The sequence below is a fragment of the Podarcis filfolensis genome (assembly GCF_964270895.1).
Source record: "Podarcis filfolensis genome assembly, chromosome: 12".
NCBI lineage: Eukaryota > Metazoa > Chordata > Lepidosauria > Squamata > Lacertidae > Podarcis > Podarcis filfolensis.
This window is the reverse complement of record NC_139614.1, coordinates 2,666,571-2,691,194: the sequence shown is the minus strand read 5'-3', so window position 1 is coordinate 2,691,194 and position 24,624 is coordinate 2,666,571. Positions and strand designations below refer to the sequence as shown.

General features: G+C 41.7%; 1 protein-coding gene across 10 annotated transcripts in view; it reads right to left on the bottom strand.

Moving 5' to 3' along the window:
* The window catches only part of TPK1 (thiamin pyrophosphokinase 1), a 269,979-nt gene that overhangs the window by 202,967 nt on the left and 42,388 nt on the right, over positions 1-24,624 (bottom strand). For 9 of the 10 annotated variants that reach the window (XR_014540138.1, XR_014540139.1, XR_014540140.1 and 6 more), the window contains exon 3: positions 23,462-23,536. The exons of the other annotated variant lie outside the window; for it this stretch is intronic. Coding sequence is in view for 4 of the 9 variants with exons in the window: in XM_083578286.1 (XP_083434412.1) it covers positions 23,462-23,536 (75 nt within the window). In the remaining 5 variants the exon portion in view is untranslated. The remainder of the gene's footprint in view (positions 1-23,461; positions 23,537-24,624) is intronic. 10 annotated transcript variants of the gene reach the window in all.

Sequence of the window (24,624 nt, the reverse complement as noted above, 5' to 3'; positions counted from 1 at the left end):
TGGTGTAGTTCCTTCAGCTGCTACCATGCTAGGAGGTGGTAGTGAACATCACATCTAAATAACAGACCTTCAGCCCAACCCCCCAAATACTGATCAGCTCCTTGGTTTCTGGGAGATCATCAATGATTATAGATTGACTAGCTTTCCATTTTTGTGGATCCTCCACATACAGTCAAGTGTCCATCCTGCTAACTTTAGCTGATCCAGTCAACCAATGACCAACACAGTAAGCCTGAAACTTATGTGGAGGTTACGTTCCAGGGACAGGGTCCAAAGCCAAAATACTGTATAATCAAAACACATTGGTTTCAGTGGCAGGTGGGATTGCCAAAGTCATTTCCCCGAGAACCTGTCCCCTTTCCACCACCCCTTTTTTGCCACGTGCATAAAGCTGAATGTGCACAAGTTAAATGCACGTAAGTTGCAGGCTTACTGTAATTCATTGTTATACAGGAAGATTGGTCCTCTCAAGGACATTAACATTATTTTTTCTATCTCTATACTTCCACCTAGACTTCAATTCATGCTCATAAGTGCTTATTGCTTCATATATTACTGTGTCCAAAATAAAATTGCTTGCAAATAAACTCTGCAGAGCTCTTCAGAAGAAAAACATGATTAAGTTTTAATATATATTTAAGATTAGCAACTTGCTTAAATGTAAGATGAAACCTGCCTTGTATTTTGTGTAAATTTACACCGGAAGCAAGGAAACAATATTGATTGCCACTACTGCATCGCTTTAGCGAAAACTGTGCAATTTGAAAAAGATTACAGTTTTGCTGAATGGAGAATCTTATGTTAGTTTACCTATATTCCTGCTAATGTATAATAGAAAGATATTAAAAAAGATTATATTACTATGCAAATAAAGAATACTCCCCAATGCAGTTAAAATAAACAAAAATAATCCAGTAAAAAAAAATGTAACCTGTTTTTAAAATCAACTGTGATGACTTATCTTTCTAAGATCATCAGTTAATAATGTTTTATACAAATTGGTAAAAATTAGGGAGAAAGGGAGGCAAGTACCAATCGACATCACCATCACGTTGAACATGTGGAAATGCCTTAGCTTACAATGAACACAGGAATTCCTAAACTCGTGAACAGTAATAATATTTTTCCAAACTGAAAAACATAAGCTCTCTTTCTCCTAACAACATCATATATAATATATGCAGCTCTTAGCACAAAAAGAAACATAAAAGAGAGCTTCTGTTATTAGTTTATGTAATAATTGGTTATATTTTGAAATACTAAGTGCATTGTATAAAATATTTTCTAATCATTTCAACAAAAAACAACGCACTCAAAGCAAGGAGCCACTGATTTCTAGTAACAATTATACATCTCTGAATTATTCCAAAAGCAGAAACACCAAGCCTAAGGAAATACACACAAACTTTGGGCAGAAAAATTTTAGAAAGGTAAACATACATACAGTTTGTGTATGTGTGTGTGCTATTACTTTATCTAAAATAGAAGGACTGAAAGTTATTACCAAATTTTATAAAGAAACCAGCTTGCAGTAATTTTGCCTCTGCCCCTGATCACTCACACACCTATCAACATAATTCACCCTGAAAAGAAATAACAAACTGATATAATAATATACTTGCTACCTTCAGTAGAGATGACATTAGAGAAAGAAAATTGCAGCCTAGAGATGACAAGCTGGTAGGAAGGAGGAGGAAGTACTCAAACCTTAAGTTTCAGGCCTTTGTAACTTATCCCAACAATATCAAAATAAGCTCCAGTAAACAAGAGGGGGAGACTTCAGAAAAACAGAAGCAGACATCAGAGCACTCAAAGCATCCTTTGGAAGGCACAGCCCAGTGAATGATTCTTGCTACTCCCCAGAGGAGGAGGAGATGAGGGGTGGTGGTAGGGGACTCCCTACTGAGGGGAACAGAGGCAGTAGTGTGCGGAGGAAACAGGATGTCCTGGGAGGTATGAGGTCTTCTGGGTGCAAAGATTCACGAAGCGATGGAGAAGTTGCCAAGTCTTATAAAGCCCACTGACCACCCCTTCTTTCTGATTCATGAGGGTACAAATAAAACTGCCACACATAGCAAGGGGCTATGAGACACTGGACAGGGAGCCGAAGAGACTTGGGACACAGGTAGTCTTTTCAACCCTCCTTCCTGTTGAAGATCATGGCCCAAGAAGAGAGAGATAAACCACTGGCTGCGCAGGTGTCGTCGTCAGGAAGGATTTGGCTTCTTGGATCATGGCCTCTGCTTCCCTGAGGCAGGACTTCTGGCGAGAGATGAGCTGCTCTTCACAGCAGTTGCCAAGAATGTGTTTGCCAAGAGTCTTGAGAATCAGGAGAACTTAAACTAGATCTTGAGGGGGAGGAACAAAACAATACAAATGACAAAAGAGACCTGGCACTGGGGGTAACAGCTTCATTGATGCACAGGAAACTGAGGTGGTACTCCAGAAACCTGCTAAAGAGCAAGAAACTACAGGAAGGAAGCAGCTGCAAATCTAGAGACAGATGTCTCTGGATCAAAGTGCAAGAGCGGGTAGATCTGGCCCCCGCCTATTTACATCATCTCCAAAAATACTGGGAGATGCCAGGTCCCCCTCCCCCCTCTATATACCAAAACTGGTATATGGAGGCAAGTGATTTGTGTGTGTGTGGACATTGATTTGTGTGTGTGTGGACATATTTAAAATGGCCCCACAAAAAATCCTCCATAAACACAACATTGCCCCAGTGTGTCTTGGATTTCCTTTTTCTGAAAATACTGTACAAAATTCATATTAAAACACTTTCTGAAGACAGTCTACTTCTAACCAGGAAGGGAGAAATACAGCAAGGGAAGAGAAAATATTGTAGAAAAGCATTTACGGAATATCTGCATAAAGATAATGAAAAGACGGCGAACTTTGACATCAATCAGCTATAGCCATTAAGAAGGACTATAACAAAGATGGAGATAAAGGAAGATATGATGGGAATCCATGCAGAAAGTATTTATAGAATGGTACAAAGCCCATAAAGATATTGTATACAGTACATGAATTTCAAGAGGGATGTGTATCAACAAGTGGATATGCTTTCTGAACATGCTGTTCCAAAAGAGATAATAAATAAAGGATTAATGACATTTATTGTTAGGACAAGAGCAGGAGGCGGGGAAAGAAGATTTGCCTTTGGTTAAAACAATAAAGAAAGAAAGCAGCCATTCAATTACACAATACCCAATACAGTGGTACAAAACTAAACATTTGTACACATTGATAACCGTAATAAATATAACAGTAACATAAATTTGAGAGACGAAAAGCTCTGAGCAAATGTCAGTTTCACCACTCCTAAATAACAGAACACGAAAAAGCCCAACAAAATCTATTTCACCAGCTCCTCTCAGTGCATGTGTTGCGTGAAGGCACCACAAATGGCAGTCTGGCCAGACCGTAGTTGGTCTCCACTGTCTTTCCTTTTTAGTCTATAATGCGAAGCCTCCACAGCTGCAGGTGGACTCCAAATGTTGGGCCTGTTGAATTACTAATGTTTCACTGATACAGAAGAATGGGCTTGTATAGATGAGCTACTGATTTTCCTGTTTTTCTTTCTTTGGTTCACAGTTATTATTACGGTGGATTTTGTTATTTTGCTTCTAAGGCTCTGTGAGGACGCAGACAGCTCAAATTGTCTGATGCCACTGGAACGAAAGAGTTTCCAAGCATTTTAGATAAAGTGCATAAAATGCTTTCACATACTTTGACAAAAATGCAAAACTGGGATTTTATTTGGCTTAATTGGTTCTAATTAACAGAACACTATATAGCTACACTACTTGCACTTATTTTATTCAGTTTTATTATTAAAACATTTGAAGCCTCCCAGGCTTAAAAGGTTCACAGAAATGTAAAATTCCTTTGAAGCAAAAATACAAGATACCAATGGGATGCCAGCATCATTGAGACTACGTACAGATTAACAGAATCATATAATTGTAGACGTGGAAAGGAACATGAGGATCAAACCCCCTGCAGCGCCAACATGGAGCGCAAACCCTGAGATTAAAGGTCTCCTGCTCTACCGACTGAGCTACTGGTTTAAAACGCCCCCCACCCAGTATGTTTCAAGTTGCATTTTTACATTAATGTTCAAACCAGAGAGTGGATGTCTTCACCCAATGTGCATTGCAAGATTTGTTCTTCCATGCCTGCGATGCTGCCCCCCCCAATCCTGTTCCATGAAGCTGTTATCTTCACATGCTCAACGGCTGCCTCAGATGTACGCACATTGGCTTAACAACAGAGCAACTTTTCAAATTGGACAGAAGCTCATTTTGAGGGAAACAGGAGCATTTCTCAAGAAACTATGGGATACATATAGACTGTGGCTAACACCGTGTGTACTCAGCTTCGAACACCAGGAGTGGGAGCACACTGGAGCTGGAGTAAAGGGTAAATTGGACACAGCCTGTGTTTGCCACAACCCTGCCAGCCTCCACTGGTCCCTTGCAAGGCCCTGCTGCCCCTTACAATATTCCAGCTTTTGTTCCCAGTTAGACCCAAGGCAGCCCCTACCCACAATCCATCAGGGGTTCTGTGAGCTGGAACACCTGCTGCAACCTAGCGACTGATGTAGCTTTCTCACTACTAAAATATAATTAATCAGGAACTGTCAATGTCTCAGAGTGGTTTGCTAAAGTACTACGGAACACGCCTTATTAAGTGATTAATGCACAACTCTGAAAAGCTGTGAGGTGAGGCAGCCTCATGGATTCTGCTCATTAAGAAACACCTTGGAAACCCTCCTGTGAACTTTCATTTTTGCTGAGGACTGACTACCAATGCATTCCCTTTTCCTGGTGCTGCCTTCCAACTAGAGCTACCAGCTTTTTCTCTCCACCCAACTTTATTTCCAACTTTATCATTGTAATTCTAGGTTAATAAAATTAGCTACACAAAGAAATACACTGTCAGTTACAATAAATTAATTAATTTATAAATGGTATTCATTTACAACATGTCAGGAACTAGTGTGTTTGGACACAAACTTATTTTAATAACTTAAGAATAATTGTGGATCAATTGGTATTTTAGAGAAAAAATAGTATTGCGCTAAATGTTGAATTACATATTCTTTCATTATTCACATTTCCATTAATCTAAATTAGATGTGCTGTAGAAATCTGATAGATTCAACTGAGCTGGCCTGGACAATTATCTTAAAACCAGATTGTATGTCTCTATCCAATTTACTTTCTGTTGGTGTTTGTGTGAGGAGCACTATTGGGCACCAAACTCTTACAGAAGCTGGATCATTCCTTTGCAGAAACAACATCTGCTCATACTACTGAAAGAGGCATCATCTGCAATTGGATGCACAGATGTATGCATGTCTGATTATTTCTGTAGTTCCTATATGTGAGAATACCCAAGACACTCCAAAAAATTTCTCTGTACAATAAATGAAAACAATAGGTAAGTAAAAACCACAAATGTAAACACCTTTTCTGAAACAATAAATGGGTATCAATAAATGATCTATCCATTTATTCTCCTCTAGACACTGCATAATATATAAATCAAGGGGTGCCAACTCACATTCTGTGGGTCATATCCAACCAGTCAAAGCAAAGAAGAGTTACTATTATTAAATTTGTGATTATGCCAGTTCCACATTTTGTATGTATTCAGTAAACTTTGGGTGAGTCATTGCTGAGTATTCCTGTGGAAGGTAGAAATTTACAAACTGGCATTTTATTTTTTGTTATGACTTGTGGATTTTGTCATTATTTGTTTATTTTAATTTCCAATAAAGTTATGCAATACCTTGATTAAAGATAAATAATAAATGACATACCTAAACAGTATAGTACGTGTTTGTCATGTGACCATTTCATTAATGACTTATTTGTATTTAATTAATTGGGCTATTAATTGGACCATAGTGGTACTGAATAAAGTCCCAAACTTTATATTTATTTTGAATTCCCATTATATTTCTTCATTCCATTTTAAAATTTATTCCATTTCCAAAAGCCCCACAAGCTCCATAAAAATCTGCTTCTGTAGCACTGAACAGGTTGGACAGCTCTGGTAACAAAATGGAGTGAAAGAATCTGCTCCTCTGTTTCAGAAGTGGTGGTGAAATATTTCCTGTTTCCGTAGTGCTCTGAGCTGCTGTGAATAGCAGCTTGCTGTTTAATACCACCCATGTGCATTGCCCAAACCTCTGGTAATGTGCTCAAAGAGGCTGTTTGGCCTTCAGAATCCAGAACTACCACTGTGTCTTGAACCCCAGTGTAACCAGAGATAAGTTCTGATAGTGCACACAGCCCCAAGGGCAATGCTAGAGACTAGTCAGATGGTCTAAAGGGCCAAATAACAGTCCAGGTCCAATACAACAAGGTTTGAAGTAACACTATAAGGCCTGTAGAAGATGCAGGTTTGGAAAACCTGGGGTGAGTCACAAAGTCACAGTCCAGTGGTGTTCCTGAACAGTCAAGCCATGGTCCATCAACAGAGACAGTTGAGCAGACACAGGGTCGCTGCCTTGCTTCCCATTCATTCATTTACAGGTGAAACTTGGAAAATTAGAATAGAGTGGAAAAGTTCTTTTATTTCAGTAATTCAACTTAAAAGGTGAAACTAATATATGAGATAGATTCATGACATGCAAAGCGAGATATGTCAAGCCTTTATTTGTTCTAATTGTGATATGGCGTACAGCTGATGAAAACCCCAAATTAACAATCTCAGAAAAGTAGAATATTAAATGAAATCAGCAAAACAAGGATTGCAAATAGAGCAATATTGGATCTCTGAGAAGTAGAAGCATGCATATGTACTCAGTACTTGGTCTGGGCCCCTTCTGCATCAATTACTGCCTCAATGTGGCATGGATGCGATCAGCTTGTAGCACTGCGGAGGTGTTATGTAAGACCAGGATGCTTCAATAGCAGCCTTCAGCTTTTCTGCATTGCTCGGTCTCATGTCTCTCATCTTTCTCTTGGCAATGCCCCATAGATTCTCTACGGGGTTCAGGTCAGGCGAGTTTCCTGGCCAATCAAGCACAGTAATCTTACGGGCATTGAACCAGGTTTTGGTACTTTTGGCAGTGTGGGCAGGTGCCAAGTCCTGCTGGAAAATGAAGTCAGCATCCCCATAAAGCTCGTCTGCAGAAGGAAGCATGAAGTGCTCCAAAATCTCCTGGCAGACGGCTGCGTTGACCTCAAACTTAATGAAGCACAGTGGACCAACACCAGCTGATGACAGGGCTCCCCAAATCAACACAGACTGTGGAAACTTCACACTGGACTTCCAAGCATCTGGCATTGTGTGCCTCCCCATTCTTCCTCCAGATTCTGGGTCCTTGGTTTTCAAATGAGATGCAAAAGCTGCTCTCATCAGAAAAGAGATTTGGGGAGCCATGTCATCAGCTGGTGTTGGCTTGACATATCTTGCTTTGCATGTCATGAGTCTATCTCATATATTAGTTTCACCTTTTAAGTTGAATTACTGAAATAAAAGAATTTTTCCATGATATTCTAATTTTCAGAATTTCACCTGTAAATAATGAGAAGAAGAAGACGACGACGACTCCAGGGAGCTTTACAATGCTAAAAACACATTACAGAACATCAGTGCTAAAAGCATAATAAAAAGCGTACTGATGGATGCACCTGAGTTTGCTCCAGCTGAACATCTGTGGCTCTCCACTTGACAACGCATGGGATCCTCACCTGCCCTGAGCCAAATCCATCTGAGTGGCCACAACCTCCTCCCAGACCTCAAGAGCCCCATGATCCCCACCGGGTCTACTAGCGATCTGGGCTGTGTTCCCTTGCCTGCCTCAGCCTCCTGGAGTGCACATCCCACTGTTCCCAGCACCTCAGAGCCCACCGTGTCCACAGAGACGGGGACATCTCTGGTTCTGGTGATGCCCCCTCCCCTGGCTCCCCTGAACTGTCAGCTGCCCCTGCAACATCCCCTGATGTCCCATGAGTACCTCCTAAGTCCCCCACCCCCTTCCCCATCTCCAGCTTGTCCCAGTATGTCCCAGTTGCGGCTACCCTCCTCACTGGGATCCTCTCTCTTCTCCTTCCTCAGTGTCCTGCTGGCTCATGGCACGCTGCCACCTTCAATGGTATGAATCGGAAGCAGGTAACAGGAACGTGTGGGGTGTGGTTTGCACCTGTGATGTGTATGTGCTGTATGTGTGTGGAGTATGCATGTGTTGTGGGGATATGTGTGCCAGACTTAGCGCACCCATTTTGGCCATGTCCACCCCTAGATTGCAGTGCGTGGGAGGTTTGGCCAGGAAAAGAAGTTAGCAGCCCCTGATACAAATAGTGCTCAAGAAGTGTGCTACCCATTTTTGGTCTGGTGTTCCAGAGAACTGGATCCACAGCAGGCAGAACCACAACAGAACTGGGTGGCTTGTTTTTATTTTACCTATTTTCATATACTAATCCCACCTTTCTTTCCTGAAGGAACGCAATGTGGCCTGCATTGACTTCCCAGTCCTAAACCTACTTTGCTTCAGAATGGTGGCTGCATTATGTGCCCTTGGAATCATGAATTTTAAAAAATGCATCAGTTTTGAAGAGAATGAAAACTTGAGAACTTGAATAGAGCCACTCTACTCTACAGCACCTCAAATATGTTTTACATTAAATCTATAGGGCTGTTGAAATACGTTTCCGTAGATCACAGATCTCTTACACATCAGGCACAATCTGATAAAAAGAAAAGGAACTTCCACCCCCTTAAGTATTGCTTAGCTATAATGCTGAATCTTATCAATATAGAAATTGAAAAAAGAGTTCTGCTGTCTTAAAGACAATATAGCCAACCATGTTAAGTGATGAAGTAACAAGAAAAGAACACAAATACACACAGAAAGGGGTGGAGCTCAGATCTTCCCACTATGTCGAAGTTTTTACATATATTTCATCTGACATAAAGCATTATCGAATATGAGATTCAATACTCCAGACTTCATATCCCCATTAAATCTCTCCCCCCCCCTCTCTCTCTCTCTCTCACACACACACACACAACCTCCCACCCCATTGATTCTTGCTTGCAGAACTAGGTCAAGCATTACTCACCCAGGTGTTCCTGCTCATACTCTCTGATCTGAATTGCAATTTTTGTGAAAGCACGTTCATTAAACGTGGTCCCACAAATGAGCGGTATCTTCAGTGTAGTATACTAACGCCATCTACATGACACAATAACAAAGCAATCCTGTGTACTGGAAAATAGAAGTTGAAAGCCTACATTATTAGATGCATTTATATTATCTTTTGCATTCGCTTCCCTTATAATTCTCTGCAAAGGGTTTTAATTATGGCAAATAAGCACTAATGAAATCAAGGAAGCAGAACAAAAATCAGTGTGTAAATGCCAAAGACAGTAATTAAGTATTATTAATAAGAGTGCCAGCATTAAAGCGACTTTGCAAGAGAAGCTTTCTGAATTTTTATTGAATTACAATTTACAAGCCTTTTCTTTCATTCACCCTCTCAACAATTCACATAACCATTTTCCAGATTCTTTTCTTAGCCAAGGATATCTGAAATGGCCTTTTATTTTCAAGAGAACCTGCCCTTCTCCCATACTCCTTTGCCAAATACGTTGCTTTCTTAGGAAGTATAAGGAAAGAGAAGCCATTTCCTAGCACGAGCCTGGGTTTCTTACAACCAAAGAATCCTAGACGCAATCCAGTCAAAACTAAGCTCTTTTAACTCTCTTAGATGGTGCTCATTAATTTTTTGGTGAATATAGCTGCTTTTCACTCATCTTCTGAACAGGAGAACTAGCTTTTGTATTTTGTTTTCATATACTATATCTTCCTCAAGGCCATGTAAAGAGACATGCAACATTGTTAAGTATTTCATCAGCCAATCAGACAACAAATTAAGTATTCTGATAGGAAATTATAGCAATTAAAAAATGCATTACTAGAAGAGCAGTCTTGTATAGGTATGGTCAAAATAAAAGGTTTTAGCACCTCAGACATAGTCCGCAAGCAGTGGCATAAGCTCCTACATATTGATTTTCTTCAATAAAGACGTGCAGAAGCCGTTATAATGCAGGTTGCACAAGAGGATGTATTTTTGAACATGAGGTTTCTAGTGCATCCTTTACTTGCATTACCCACTGCAGATGAAGGCGCACAATTCTGCCCACAGCACCAGGAAGAATGAGAATGTGCAAGCCCAACCCTTGTTGCGCAGCCTAAGTCTCCAAAAGAGCAAATAAAATCTAAAAATATTTAAAATCCTTGCACTTAGAAACATAGATACCAGAGAGAAGGGTTCCAACCTGAAAGAAAAGGAACACTGAACTACTGGTTTTCTATGTATAAGAATGTGTTCTGTGCTCTTGCAGCCTGAAGAGGTTCAGTTGAGACACAGGCTGACTTCTGTGTCGGGCATATACTAATAGAATTGCAGAGCTGGAAGGGAATATGCAGGAATATGCAGCTGTCCCGTACAAGGGGCAACTCATCTTTATTTCACTGACAGCTAACATTTTTAGACATACACTTAATTTAGGTCTACAGTGAAAATGTGCTGTGTAAAGTGGCCTATTGTTTACTCTCTTTTGTCAAAAGAGTCCTTTATTAATAGAAATTTGGCTGTACCAAACCTGATCTACCTTCCTCTGCCTTCATTTTAGTTAGAAAGGTCTTACTTTTCAATTTCTTTTAAAAAGACTTACAAAAGTCTTGAGCAGAATTTGTGGTGATGCCTCTCCAAAAGGGCTTTTGAGGTGTCCAGGGACTTTTGGGGGTTCTTAGCACAACTGCTTTCTAACAGTCACAGGCTAGTTATTGACAATTTTGATAGAAAGAATCATTTGTCCTACTTTACAAAGGCACAAAACAAAATCAGAAACTCACAATGGTCTTTTAAAAAATACTCAGCAAATGCCCTTTGCTACTAGGCTTCAAATAAATTCTATTCACTGCATGGATTTTACAGGATTCTGGCAGAGGAAACCCCAGAGATAGAAAAAGCACTCTTAGAATGTTGCTCCTTTGAAAAATGTATTCTGAAAAATGTGTCTGTGTGCGTGGATCTCCTCTTTAGAAAATCAACTGGGTTGCTTGTTTTTTCATCCTTTGTTTGCTTGCTTTCATACTTTGGTGTATTGGATGTTGGGAGTCCACCAACTTGGTATGTTTACAGAGTATGATTGTCTTGAATAACATTGTATCCTAGAATTGTACAGTTGGAAGGGACCCCAAGGATCATCTAGTCCAACCCCCTGCAATGTATGAATCTTTTTGCTCAAAGTGGGGCTCAAACCCACAAGAGATTATGAGTCTCACGGTCTACTGAGCTATCCCAGCAGGGGAGTTGAACCAAATTAAGATAGACTATAAGCAAAGAGGTTATTTAACTCATTCAAAGTATCCTCTGGTTAATAGACTGAAACATGGAAGCATTTCATTCACAAACAATCCATGTCTTGAGGGGAGGCTGGATCAGAAGGCAATTCTGGTGTCATCTAAGAAAGAGTTGCACCGAAAGCCAGGCTTGCATATAAGCTACATGCTCGATTATCCATGATCTCTGAGTAACCAGGCAGGAAAGATTTTCTTTATTTCTGCATTCCAAAATTTTATTAGTCTCAATTACATTCCTGTCATGATAATAATCCCTTATACAATAACTGCAATATTAATAACTTCTATTCGTGCTGACACATTAAATGATTTATAGAACTACAAGGCACAACAACATATATTTGGGGTTAAACTGGCCACAACTTTATTGAATTCAGATGCAGGTAAGCCTTGGCATTGGGCGCGTATCCCTCTCAGCCCCCTGCTGAGGGTCTGAGGCATGACAGGGTCAGTTAGGGAAGATGGGACCAATGCAAAACACAGCTGGTCCCTCACTGCATCGGTGCGGGGAGCTCTATGGGCCCCCCACTGTGTGCTTGAGGACAGAGACTCCCCTCATGACCCTGTTGTCACTGCTGCAGGAAGCAGGTGAGTCACCACTTCACCCCTTCTTCAGATGTTAGACTAAAGGATTCCTCCCAAAGCCTAAACCGCCAAAGTTGTGACGATTGCTATGGGGAAGGCTAAACCTGCAGTGTAGGGAAAATTCCTTCCCAGCCCTGAAGACAGCAACCATTGTATGGCCATAGCAATGTCCGCGTGCCTGGAAAGAAAATGCTAGTCTGCAAGAAACAAGAGGGTGGGCTGGGTGGGTGATGCTCTGGGGCCGAGAGCAGCACTGGCTCCTTTTCGTTCTCTTGGAGCAGATCAGAGTGACGCCTCCTCCAGGGCAAGTCCGCTCCGACTGTCCCGCCCCCCCCCCAGGCTGCCACAGATTGGTGGGAACCAGGCAGGCACATGGCGTGGCTTCTGAAGGAGGGGGAAGCGCCGCACCAGGTCGCAACTGCTGCTCACCTCTGTACCAGGTAAGCGGCCATTCCTGATTTCTGGCTTAACAAACTGTGCTTCAAAATAAGGAGGCAACATGAAGAATAGACAGCTGTACAGGTTCACACACCAGTGCAACAAGCAGGTGGCCTCTAATCGCCCCCCAAATATCCATAAACTTTGTTGAAGCATAAACATAAACTTGTATGGTGCTCAGTGACCCATATCAGTAAGAAATCTACAGTTCTCTTTAGAGACTCTTGTAACTTAGCATGATGGTAGCGCTGCATGAATCAAACAGATTCCAACACTTGTATACTGCATGAAAATGTATATAAGCATTTTGCATATTAGATTTATGAAGATACTTATATCTTCTTGAAATGAATTATTTTATCTACCAATCCACAAATGTGGGTTCCTTTATACACCAACTTCATACAAATTCATAAGACACTTTGATGAAAGATTTAAACATCATTCTTTAATGCACTTTTGGGACTTTGGTCAATACCTTAAACAAATAAAAACAGTGAAATCAAATAATTTTGACTGGAAAGTTGCTTCCATGGACAAATTCCAGAAGGATCACTATGCTGGTCTGTGGGTGGGATGGGGGGGGGCAAGCACAGCACCTTCTGTTACCAAATCTGCTTATATGTTCACATACATATGAACCCATACCTTTCACATGGGTTCTCAGAGTTGGGAATTGACTCTGGGAATCTTTACTGGAGGCAACTGATTAACACTAAAGTTACTGTCCCTGTTGACTCAAACTTCTATTGTGGTTTTAAACTGGCCTTTTCTTCTTGGTTTCCCTCCAACCATGCTTTACTCAAACTTCTGCTGTTTTAAGTTACCACTACTTCCCTCTCAGTAGCTCTCCCTTCTAGCTCTCATGCTATAGTCACTGCCGTTGGTGCAACATGCCTTGACTTTTGCTTCCCTATCATGCAAATTCAGGATTGTGATGAGGCACTACAAATCCACCAGTGGGAGTTGTGTCATGTCATTCTTACATATTATACAGAGATAAATATTAAATATATTAAATAATCAACACTGAGTATTAAATATGCAACATTACAGAATGGTAAAGGTGTTTAGCTCAACATAAGACAAAAACATAGGCCACATTGCCTTGACCATGAGTTTAAGACAGTTCATCATAACATGGAGATAAAGATAGGTAGAATTTTTGCCCTATATGGAGTACTGAGGCTTGTGCTGTAGGAGTCCAGCAGAACTGTGGGAAACAAAACAGGAAGGGGGAAAGTTCACATGCAAATATTGAGGGTTCACAACTTGCAAAAGTTGTAGGTGAACAAGATTCATGAGTGAGAAAGACAGACAGAAGTGAGAAAGATGGGATGCTATGGTTAGTTACTTGAACTGAAATAAATGCAAGCAGCTAAACTGGGATCTTCATGCTGACCTAAGGGGTCACAGATCTACTGCTGAATGCTGCTTACTTCCTTGCATAAGGTAGTGGTATTTGTGACACACAAGTAATCCCAACCAGCCTTCAGAATTCCAATTTCCTTGGATTATCCTAACATAGTTAACAATGGAAAAGGGGGACACTGGCTTTTGGTTCTTGCAAGGGTACCCCCCTCCCCTACCAAAGCTCCCACATGTCACAGCTTGGGGGATAGCGAGAGAGAGCTGGAGTTTGGGTAAATGAGATGCTACCTTGCTGGCATCATGCTGCTAAGGAGGTTCATGGTGCTCCCCTTGGATGATATGATGACGGACAAGCAGCCCAAAGCCTGAATTGCTCTGCTTGCATATTTATAAATGAGGATAGATTATGAAAATACTCTGCAGAGCTCGCTTTCTCTCATTACAAGGAAACAAACATCAGTGGAAGGAACTTTTTACATCAAGGAAAGTGGCACAAGCCTCATTTTTGTAAAATAAAAATATGAGCCTGTACAAGAAAACAAAAATTCTGTGGTCTGAATGGACACACAGACCCACTTTCTGCATTGGTGCTTTTAAAATGCTTGTTCCTCTTTCAGTGATGTGCCTGGGATGCAAATGTGTTGTCAAGCTCCTGTGAATGAGGAATGCTGCTGAAATCATTACTGTCTGTATGCACAGAAAGAAGTTTAGAAGTTCATCTTCTGTACATGGCAGCTGAACACTAATGAGAACATACTTAGGTTTGATGTCAGGTTGAGCAGATAAAAGGGAAAATACATCTTTATGCCTTTTTTCTGCACAGACAGTAAGAATAAAGCAGAAACGGCATTCTATATATTTGCCCATTTGCTTTTAAGTAAGCTATGAAAAAGGGGCAGACATATTGGCTTATATTTCAAAAACTATATGGCTGAAAAATGATGACCCATTCACAGCCAGATCTTTCAGTTTAGAAATGTCATAACTCAAAAAGATAAAATATATTGCCTATCTAGATGAGAGAAATTTGCCTAAGATTAATAAAAACAATGAGGCAGAACAATGTTAAAGCTTCACCAATACAAGGCCTTCTATCCACTTCACCGGATGAGATGCTTGGTACAGGAGACTTTATTCAGTTGACAGGCAACAAGATCTAGAACCCCAGAACGGAAAAGAACTCTGTGACTCAGTTCCAAAGTCCATAGTAGTTTATTAAGGTAAAGGCAAGTTTATTAGGGAGCGGGTGGCGCTGTGGTCTAAGCCACTGAGCCTCTTGGGCTTGCTGATCAGAAGGTCGCTGGTTTGAATCCCCGTGACGGGGTGAGCTCCCATTGCTCTGTCCTAGCTCCTGCCAACCTAGCAGTTCAAAAGCACACCGGTGCAAGTAGATAAATAGGTACTGCTGCAGCAGGAAGGTAAACGCCGTTTCCGTGCACTCTGGTTTCCGTCACTGTATTCCGTTGCGCCAGAAGTGGTCTAGTCCTGCTGGCCACATGACCCAGAAAGCTGTCTGTGGACAAACGCCGGCTCCCTAGGCCTGAAAACGAGATGAGTGCCGCAACTCCATAGTTGCCTTTGACTGGACATAACCATCCAAAGGTCTTTTACCTTTAACCTAGTACTTTCTTATTAGGTGAATTCCCAGCATGAGGTTTAGTCCTCAGAGTCTCTGACTTCTGCCTGTGGAAAATCTTATGAAATCCCTGTGCCCCAAAGCTGGAATGCCTACACCAAAAACATGCCAGCCTGCCCCATCTGAATCCTGGGAAATGATGCCTTTAGAGGTGGAACTACAAGTTCTAGCCCAGGCTTTTATCTTTGAAAACTGGCTGCTGTTTCTTCTGTGTTAAATGGAACTGGGAGGGATAAACTCTGAGAAGAAGGCGAGCCCTCCCCCCTTCATCTCTTTGCTGGCTTCTTCTTGCAGCGTGCCCTCTCCACACGACCTTTCTCTTGGCTACAGGTTGGAGCCCTGTACATGCAATGAAAATGCAGGTTTGGAATGTGTTATGGGTGAAGGGCAGGTGGTGAGAAGCTGGGCACTTTCCTCCCAAGGCTTCTTGGCTATAAATTGCTCCCTCCCAACTCCAATTTGCCTGGGAGAAGCAGAGGGGGAATGTGTAGTTTGTGCCTGAGAGTCTGTCCAACTTTAAGAAAGTTCCATTTTTTCTCTCTGTACATCTTTGAGGAGTTGCACTTCATAAAGGGAAATGCAAAACTGTCAGCTCATTTTTAAGGGCTCTAATGTTCCATCTTCTAAAGCCAGGTCACGTCAAGATGACAGACAAAGGGGTATTTTACCAGATAACTCCGCCTTTTTCCAACTGAAAAGTATGTTTGATTTAAATTATAATTGTTTTAAAATGGATTTTTATTTTTGTAAACAACTTCCAGGAAATAACTTCCAACATGTGAAACATTTTCAAGTTCTTTCTCCTGACAGACAATATTTATATGGAGAGGCTCTGTTGTACTTTCCAAAAAGTTAAATATCACTCCCCCCAAAAAAAATACTTTTATAGTTGGGTACTTTATCATACAAATGTTTTGCTGGAAGGATGAATATGCCTGCTGCAAAGTGCCAAGTTAATGGAGACAGCAGGAACCATAGTGTGAAATACAGTTAACTGAAATATCACAGGCAACCCCAGAAGATCTGGAAAAGGCAGAAACTCCTGTTGTTACTACTTCCATGCCAAATGGAAAGCACATACAAGGGCTGCTTATCTCACCTTCTTTTGTAAGCAAGTGTTAGTGACTGTCATGTGGCGAACAAAGGATACTTTAGATCTTGTGGAAAGAAGCTTTTCTGCCACCCTGACATATCTACTCAGCACCAACTTGGCTCCACACTAGGCTCAACTGAAGACTAACTTGGGGCCCAGTCTGTAACTGTATATTGTAGGATAGTTGTCACTATAAAGCTCTCTACCGCCCCCCAAATAGTTAGTCCCATGCTGGATCAATAAGATACGTTACGTTCAATTTACACAGGTAAGCCTTGAATCAGGATTCAAGATGAATCAGATTGGAGAACTGGGTCAAATCTAACAAAATGAATTTCAGTATGGACAAATATAAGGTTCTGCACTCAGGCAGGAAGAATCAGTTGCACAAATATAAGATGGGGAACAGCTGGCTTACCAGTAGTACATGTGAAAAGGATCTCGGGGTCTTAGTAGACCACAAGCTTAGCATGGGTCAACAGTGTGATGCAGCAGCAAAAAAAGCTAATGCAATTCTAGGCTTTATCAAGGGAAGTATAGTGTCCAGATCAAGGGAAGTAAAAGTACCACTCTACTCTGCCTTAGTCGGACCACAGTTGGAATACTGTGTCCAATTCTGGGCACCACAATTTAAGAAGGATGTTCACAAGATGGAATGTGTGCAGAGGAGGGTGACCACAATAATCAAGGGTCTGGAAATTAAGTCTTTGAGGAACAGTTGAAGGAGCTGGGTATGTTTAGCCTGGAAAAGAGAACACTGAGAGGAGATATGATAGCCCTCTTCAGATATCTGAAAGGCTGTCATATGGAAGAGGGAACAAGCTTGTTTTCTCCTGCTATGGAAGGTAGGACACAAATCAATGATTTCAAGTTGCAAGAAATGAAATTCCAACTAAATATCAGAGAGAACTTTCTGAGAGTAGGAGTCGTTCAGGAGTGAAACAGAGTTCCGCAGGAGGAAGTGAGCTCTCTTTTCGTGGGGGGCAGGGGGTTAAGGAAAGGTTGGATGTTCATCTATCATGGATGCTTTAGTTGAGATTCCTGCATTGCAAGGGGTTGGACTAGATGACCCTCAGGATCCCTTCCAACTCGACAATTCTATGATTTTATGTGGCGGTTCTACATGAATACTGTACACTCTCCCACAATCAAAGTGGCTGATGTTTGCATGAGATTAAGTCAGTTAGTCAAAGTTTCTCACATGATTAGAACATCTGTATATGCAAGTCAACTAAAGAGGAGTAGCTTGACAATGGTAACAAAACTGCAGGTGCAACATATGAACTGTGATTTAAGGATGTAGAAAGATAGGTCATTTTCGTAAACTTTGACAACACCACACAATACAACACCATATGACAAAGAAAACATACTATATTTGCATAAGAAGAGAAGACCTGTCTAACTGAATCAAACAAACATTCAGCTAGTCAAATATTCTATTTCCAAGAGTCTCAAGTCAGATGTCTCTAGAGAAGTTTGTAAGTAGGGCATGAAGGTTATGTGTTATGCCCCCAAGATTTGGTATTCAGAAGTATACAAGTGGGACCTGCAATGAAGTGTTGCAATATGGAGCATTGCTGTTCCATACTCTCATCAAGGATGCTCCATTCCATTCCTCTTCTCACTCAACTTTCAGTTTCTTTCCTCAAAAGTAAATCAGTTTTGTGGCCACCGAGCATGCATGGAAGTTCCAATTAGCTATTATGGCTAATAGCTGTTGATAGACCTCTCGTCCATGAACTTGTCTAATCCTTTTTTTTAAACCATCTAAATTATTTGCCATCTCCTCGTTTCTGTGGTAGTGAATTCCTCAAGTTAATTATGCGTTGTAATTTAAATTACCAGAGTGGGGAGAGCGGGATTTGCAATGAACATGTTTGAGATGATGAACTGTGTCAGCCAAATTGCCAAACGCAGTTCAACACTTTATCGAGCTCTAGCTCCTGCCCCCTCCCTCTGCTAGGAAAGATTTCAGAAGGTGAATGCTAGGAGTGTCAGGGTACTATAAAAGTGCTGGATAAAATACAGGCAAAGCCTCACTCTTTCAGTTCTACAAAGGTAAAGAGAAGACAATAAAATTAAAGAGATTTGGAAAGCTGGAGATTTTCAAGAAGAAAGTGGGATGAGGGAATCGGCTACAAAAGTCACTACCCAAAAAAGCTATTTAATGTCTCCTGCCGAGCCGTTTTTTGCTCCCCACTTTCCAAGGAAAAGGTCGATGGGGCTGAAGACATTAGCATACCAAAGTCCAGATCAGTATTTTTCAAACTTCTGATACCTGGAGCATTTTTCCAGACTGAATTTGCAGGCACACTTAATTCTCTTAAATTTAAAAGGGTGGCAGGGGAGTATTATTTCTTGGCCACTTCCAGAAAAATGGGTGGCTTCCTTGCTGCACCTGTGGGAGGCTTTCTCACAATGGTTCAGCTTCTTATATTATTCCAATTACGGAAATTGGGATGCGTCTGAGACTCTCTCACACTTGTCAGTTGTCTTGCTGGCTCCAGTAGGAAACCCCTGTGCATCCCTACTCACCTCACTGGCTTGGCTTGTCCAACATGCAAAACCAAACCTTGACTTAGTGAGACTGTGCAAATGTGGGGTCCTAGAAACAGAGTTCTCAGCTGCTTTGCTCTTCCCTGGTCCATTCTGCTGCCACGCCGTGCTGAGCTCGGCGTGTTGTCCAAATCAGACTCATGGCTAAGCTCTCTTCACAAGCTGCAACCTTCCCCACGGCATCCCCTTTGTTGGACTCATCATTCATTGCTCTTTCCCCCTCCTCCCATGTCTATTACTTTGCTAAGTCTTTGGTATATTATTGGAAAACTCGAAAATGCACCTTACATTGCCTCTGGGTGTTCCTGTCAGCAGCTGAACCAAGCAGGAAGGGGAAAGTCCCGCCTTCCTTCTCCAGTTCAGCAGCACTGGAGGAACCGTGTCTGGTGCCACCAGGCTTTCCACATGCAGTGGTCAGCTGTCTTGAGTAAAAAAGAAACAAAAAGAAGCCGCTAATGAGAGGTTTCCTTGAGGCAGCACAGAAACTAAAGGTTCTACATCAATCAATAAGCTCAATAAAGTAGCAGCTATTATGGCCTACTTAAACATTCCGTGATTAAGTTCTTCATTTATTAGAACCAAAGCTATAAAACAATCAAACCTCTTAAAAGTCTGGTGTTGACAGCATAGGAAAAAAGCCATAAAATAGCAATCCATGATCAAAAAAGCTATTAAAGATACAGATAAAACCACTATACAACAAGCTGTGGTGGTATAAATGCAGATATTTTGTGCTTTTCTCAAGGTCAGGAATAAATGAACATCTGAGAGTATGCAGTCTATCTCACATAGGTTCCAGCGACTGCAGAAGACCCGCCAGACATTTTGGCTATGGAAACAAAGTGCTTCAAGATGCAATTAAAGAATTAGAATTAGCAAAAGTAAAATAGATAGCAGTGGGCCTTTGTCCACCTTAACAGTTAGCATCAGCATTTTTGCCAACTATGGTTAGCTCAATCCAAAGTTTGCAAATCTGCCTTTAAGTGGGTGAGTGGTTCTCAACTCTGGGAGGCAGGCTAGTTGCCTGTCCTGGATGGGACTGCCCTCCCTCAGAGGGGCAGGTACAGTGGTACCTCGGGTTAAGAACTTAATTCGTTCCGGAGGTCCGTCCTTAACCTGAAACTGTTCTTAACCTGAAGCACCACTTTAGCTAATGGGGCCTCCTGCTGCCGCTGCGCCGCCGCTGCACGATTTCTGTTCTCAACCTGAAGCAAAGTTCTTAACCCAAGGTACTATTTCTGGGTCAGCGGCGTCTGCAACCTGAAGCGTCTGTAACCCGAGGTACCACTGTACATAGTTTGGTGGTGCTCCATGAACTACTGTTGTCCCTTGAAGCACAGGAGTGCATTTCATCAGCTTCAGCTGGTATGTCAGCTGCAGCCGCTCCTGCGCAGGGATCACTTCCCCACTGTAAGTCATGCGTTGGTAACCTCAGTATTGTATCACTGCAATGCACTCCAAGTGGGGTTGCTTTTAGGTATGCTTTTGGGTCCAGAAGCATCTGCATCATGAACACTTCTCTGATGTTCCATTCCCCCCTTGATGTTCTTGATATAAATTTTAAACTTTTGAGCAGGGGTCAGCAAACTTTTTCAGCAGGGGGCCACAGCTGAAAAAGGTTGAGGACCCCTGATCTATGGCCTTCTAAATTTGTTTGTTTCTATGTTATGTATTAAGAAGATCAAATCTACCCATTTCTCTCCATTCTTAAGGAAATCAGCCCTGAGTGCTCCCTGGAAGGACAGATCGTGAAGCTGAGGCTCCAGTACTTTGGCCACCTCATGAGAAGAGAAGACTCCCTGGAAAAGACCCTGATGTTGGGAAAAATGGAGGGCACAAGGAGAAGGGGACGACAGAGGACGAGATGGTTGGATAGTGTTCGCGAAGCTACCAGCATGAGTTTGACCAAACTGTGGGAGGCAGTGGAAGACAGGAGTGCCTGGCGTGCTCTGGTCCATGGGGTCACTAAACGACTAAACAACAACATGTTATGTATTTTCGTGTTTTTATATTGTAAACCACCCTGTGATCCTCAGATGAAGGGCATTGTTGTTGTTGGTATGTTGATTTTTCTCTATTCTCTATTTGTCTCAAGTTTTTGTACGGATGCCTCTCAATATCCCTCCAACAGCAGTCACTTCAGCGGAATGTTCCAAATATCTTCAATAAAACTTGGTGGCAGCAGAATACAGGCTACTATCAAACACTTCCATACAGCAAAAGCATTTTTAACAATGCAAGTCCTTCATAGGATGTGTGTCCCACTTTAGCATAAAAAGTACTGCACTGGTCTTGCTTTTTAAAAAATTCTACTTACAATCACTCATTAGCCCCTTTCTCAAACACTTCAAAGCAATTCTCTGCTGCAATTGTTACGATGAACTAAGGATCAGCAGGGGTCAGCACTTCAAAACACCAGAAAGGGAATGATTAATTATTCATTTTTCCTCATTTTAAAATAATACAGAAGACTAATTAAACAAACATCCTGTCCTTAGACTGCTGTGTGTAATATGACTCAAACAGGCCAAGTGCGGACATAACCATGGTTAGCGTATGATGGAGATGACATGTCACTTATTACAGCCTCTTTGGGATCTAATTGATGTCCCTTGTTTTTCAACTCACCACCACAGACACTTTCAGAGAACTCTACAAAATGCCTATCAAACCCCCAGAAAAATCTGAGAATAAGAGCTAACTATACCCTCAACACCACATTAAAATGCAACAGAGGCTAATTAACAAGAGAGTCATCACGTGTTGTACTAGAAACTGGGAGGCCAAAGCCCCTCAGCCAGGAAGCTCACCAGGGGATCCACCTCCATGCTGTTGCGACGATAACGTGGGAAGAGTAAAAACCACAAGTGTCCCTAGAGCTCCTTGGAGGAAAGTGGGATAGACACTGTGCCTCTGAATTGTCTTGAGCTGCAATCCCTTGTTCATTCTGGGCCAAGTTATGCATTATATTACTCATATTCTTCAATATGCATAGAATCATGGAATCACAGTTGGAAGGGACCCTGAGGCTCATCTAGTCCAACCTCCTGAAATGCAGGAATCTCAGCCAAAGCATTTATGACAGATGGCCACCCAACCTCTGCTTGAAAACTCCCAAGGAAGGAGAGTCCACCACCTTCTGAGGGAGTCTGTGACAGGGAAAACCAGCTGCCCAGCTCAGAGGGCCAGGCTTCTGTAATAGAGATATATAAGGAGCCAGGGCAGGTTCTCAGCCGCAGATCTCAATGGAGCCAACCCTGACCTAGTGAGTTCATGGCTAAGGCAAAATTTGAATGGGATGCTTCCTGATCATACACATTTACTCAAAAGTAAGCCCCACTAAGTTCCAAAGGCATCTGCTTAAGTAAATGCAGCGTCTGCAGCCTGTAACAGCTCCCATAAACAGCTCTGATAAACGGATCTTGCAACAAGCCAACTTCTTTTTTAATCTCACTGAAAATCCTGCTGTGCCCCACTCTCAATTTTGTCCTGATATTGGAAACTCAATAAATGACTGCTAGAAATAGGTTCTGGGCTCAGCTCTGAAATATTGTAAGAATTCTTGAAGGCAAGAATTCCTACCAAGCATTGATTTTCACATGGAAAGAGGAAATAGCTTCAAGCATCCCATGACTTATATATCTCCAAAGACTCTGAGCTCTACATTGCTTATTCAAATCATACAGATCTCCAACAGGGAATTGGGGGAGAAACCAGCTTCTAGTGTTGATGATAAAGATTACAAGCTCTCTTTTCTATTGTAATTAAACCAGCAGAGTTTGCTGGTGACCTTTCAGAAACACATATTCCCTAAATTATAAATGGAACATTGATCCACTATCGTTTATTACAAAACTAGCAATCAAAAGCTCCTGAGAATCTTTTTATCACATAAGTGCATTTGTAACTTATCAGTCCATAAAGAACCCACTGGAATAAGAAATGCCGAATTTGCATAATCAGCTCACTTGCTACACAGGGCGACAAGGGAAATATTTCCCTGGCCTAGTTCTTGTCAGAGTGATACCACTTCAGAGTGTAGGTTCATATAACTGAGTGCTTTCCTCACCATGGAAAACCAGGTGATGGGGAGAAGCGCTCTAGCCGAGCCTCCTTTCTGACATGCTCCTCATGTTATCTGTGCAGATCCTTTCTTTTGAATGAAGAGCCATTCCATCACGTGAACCCCTTCAACACCCTGAAAAAAAATACATCCCGGAGAAGAGATTTCCCACCTCAGTGAGGTCTAGGTCCTGGATTCACACCAGACCCTGAACATGTGATATTGCTAATGGAAACTGCTGTATGGGAAATGGCTGGGCAGAAAGTACCTTGAGCCAGGCAGCGTATAAGCAGGTGGAGAGATGCGTAAAGTTATTATTACCTCTGTTCCACAGATGATGAAAATGACCTTTGTTGAAAGGCTGGTTCAGAATCAGAAGGCAAATCTTCAGGTTTCCTGCAAGAAAAGATTGTATTGTTAATTCCCTGCACTACTTGGTATTCTCCTACAACCCATTTCTAGCTAATATACTGTACAGCCAGAAACCTAGAAAAGCTGCAGCATTATTGTGTATATTTTGAAGAGGACCACTTTGCTTTAAGTTTCATCTATTTGTGTGTATGTAAGTATCTATGCTCACTTTAAAGCAGGGTGAAAAGCTTTGTGGATACATTTTAGTAATCTACTGACATTCAGTCTAAAACTAAAAGAGGGATCCATTGTACTTCCATTAATACAATGTGCAGAAGACCAGTGTTCATAATATGAAGGGTAAATGATAAGAGCTTTCAAATTACTGGAGTTACAGTGAAATTGGGCAGTGTGCTGCAGTGCTGGGGTGCCAGGTTTAGCTTTGGGGACAGGACTGACTCCAGATTTGAAGGTCCCTCCAATAAAGTGTCCCTCTGGGTAGCCCCTGGCATCTGTTACCCCCAACCAGAAGGTTTGCTATCATCTAGAGAAAGCAACAGCGCAATGATCTGTAGTGAGCCATTTTAGATTTCTTGCAATGACCCAAAGCAGCATTGTTCCAGGACACAGTGGGACATTTTCAATGGTGGCATCTTGCTACAAACCAAACCCCAAGGAAAGGTAGGTGGGTATGATGAACCCAGTACAGGTATCAGCACCTACTGGCTACGCAAGTACACTGTGCCACTGGGGGAACTCTGGTTCAAAGCCCTGCTCAGCTAGAAAGCTCACCAAGTGACCCTGGGCAAGTAACTATCTCTTTCTCTCAGCCAAACCTACCTCATAGGATTGCTGTGAGATGCAAACTGTACTCTGAGCTCTATGGAGGAAAGGGAAGGACATAAGTGAAAGAAAGAAAGAAAGAAAGAAAGAAAGAAAGAAAGAAAGAAAGAAAGAAAGACACTACTTCAATGCATGTTTATTGAGAAGTCCCACCAGGTTCAATGGGATTTACTACAACTTAAGTGCACAGGATTGCACAATGCACTTAGTAGGGAGCAGACACCAGAGTGGCTGGAGAGACCCAGCCAGATGGGCAGGTAGGTATGTATGTATAAATAAATAAATAATAT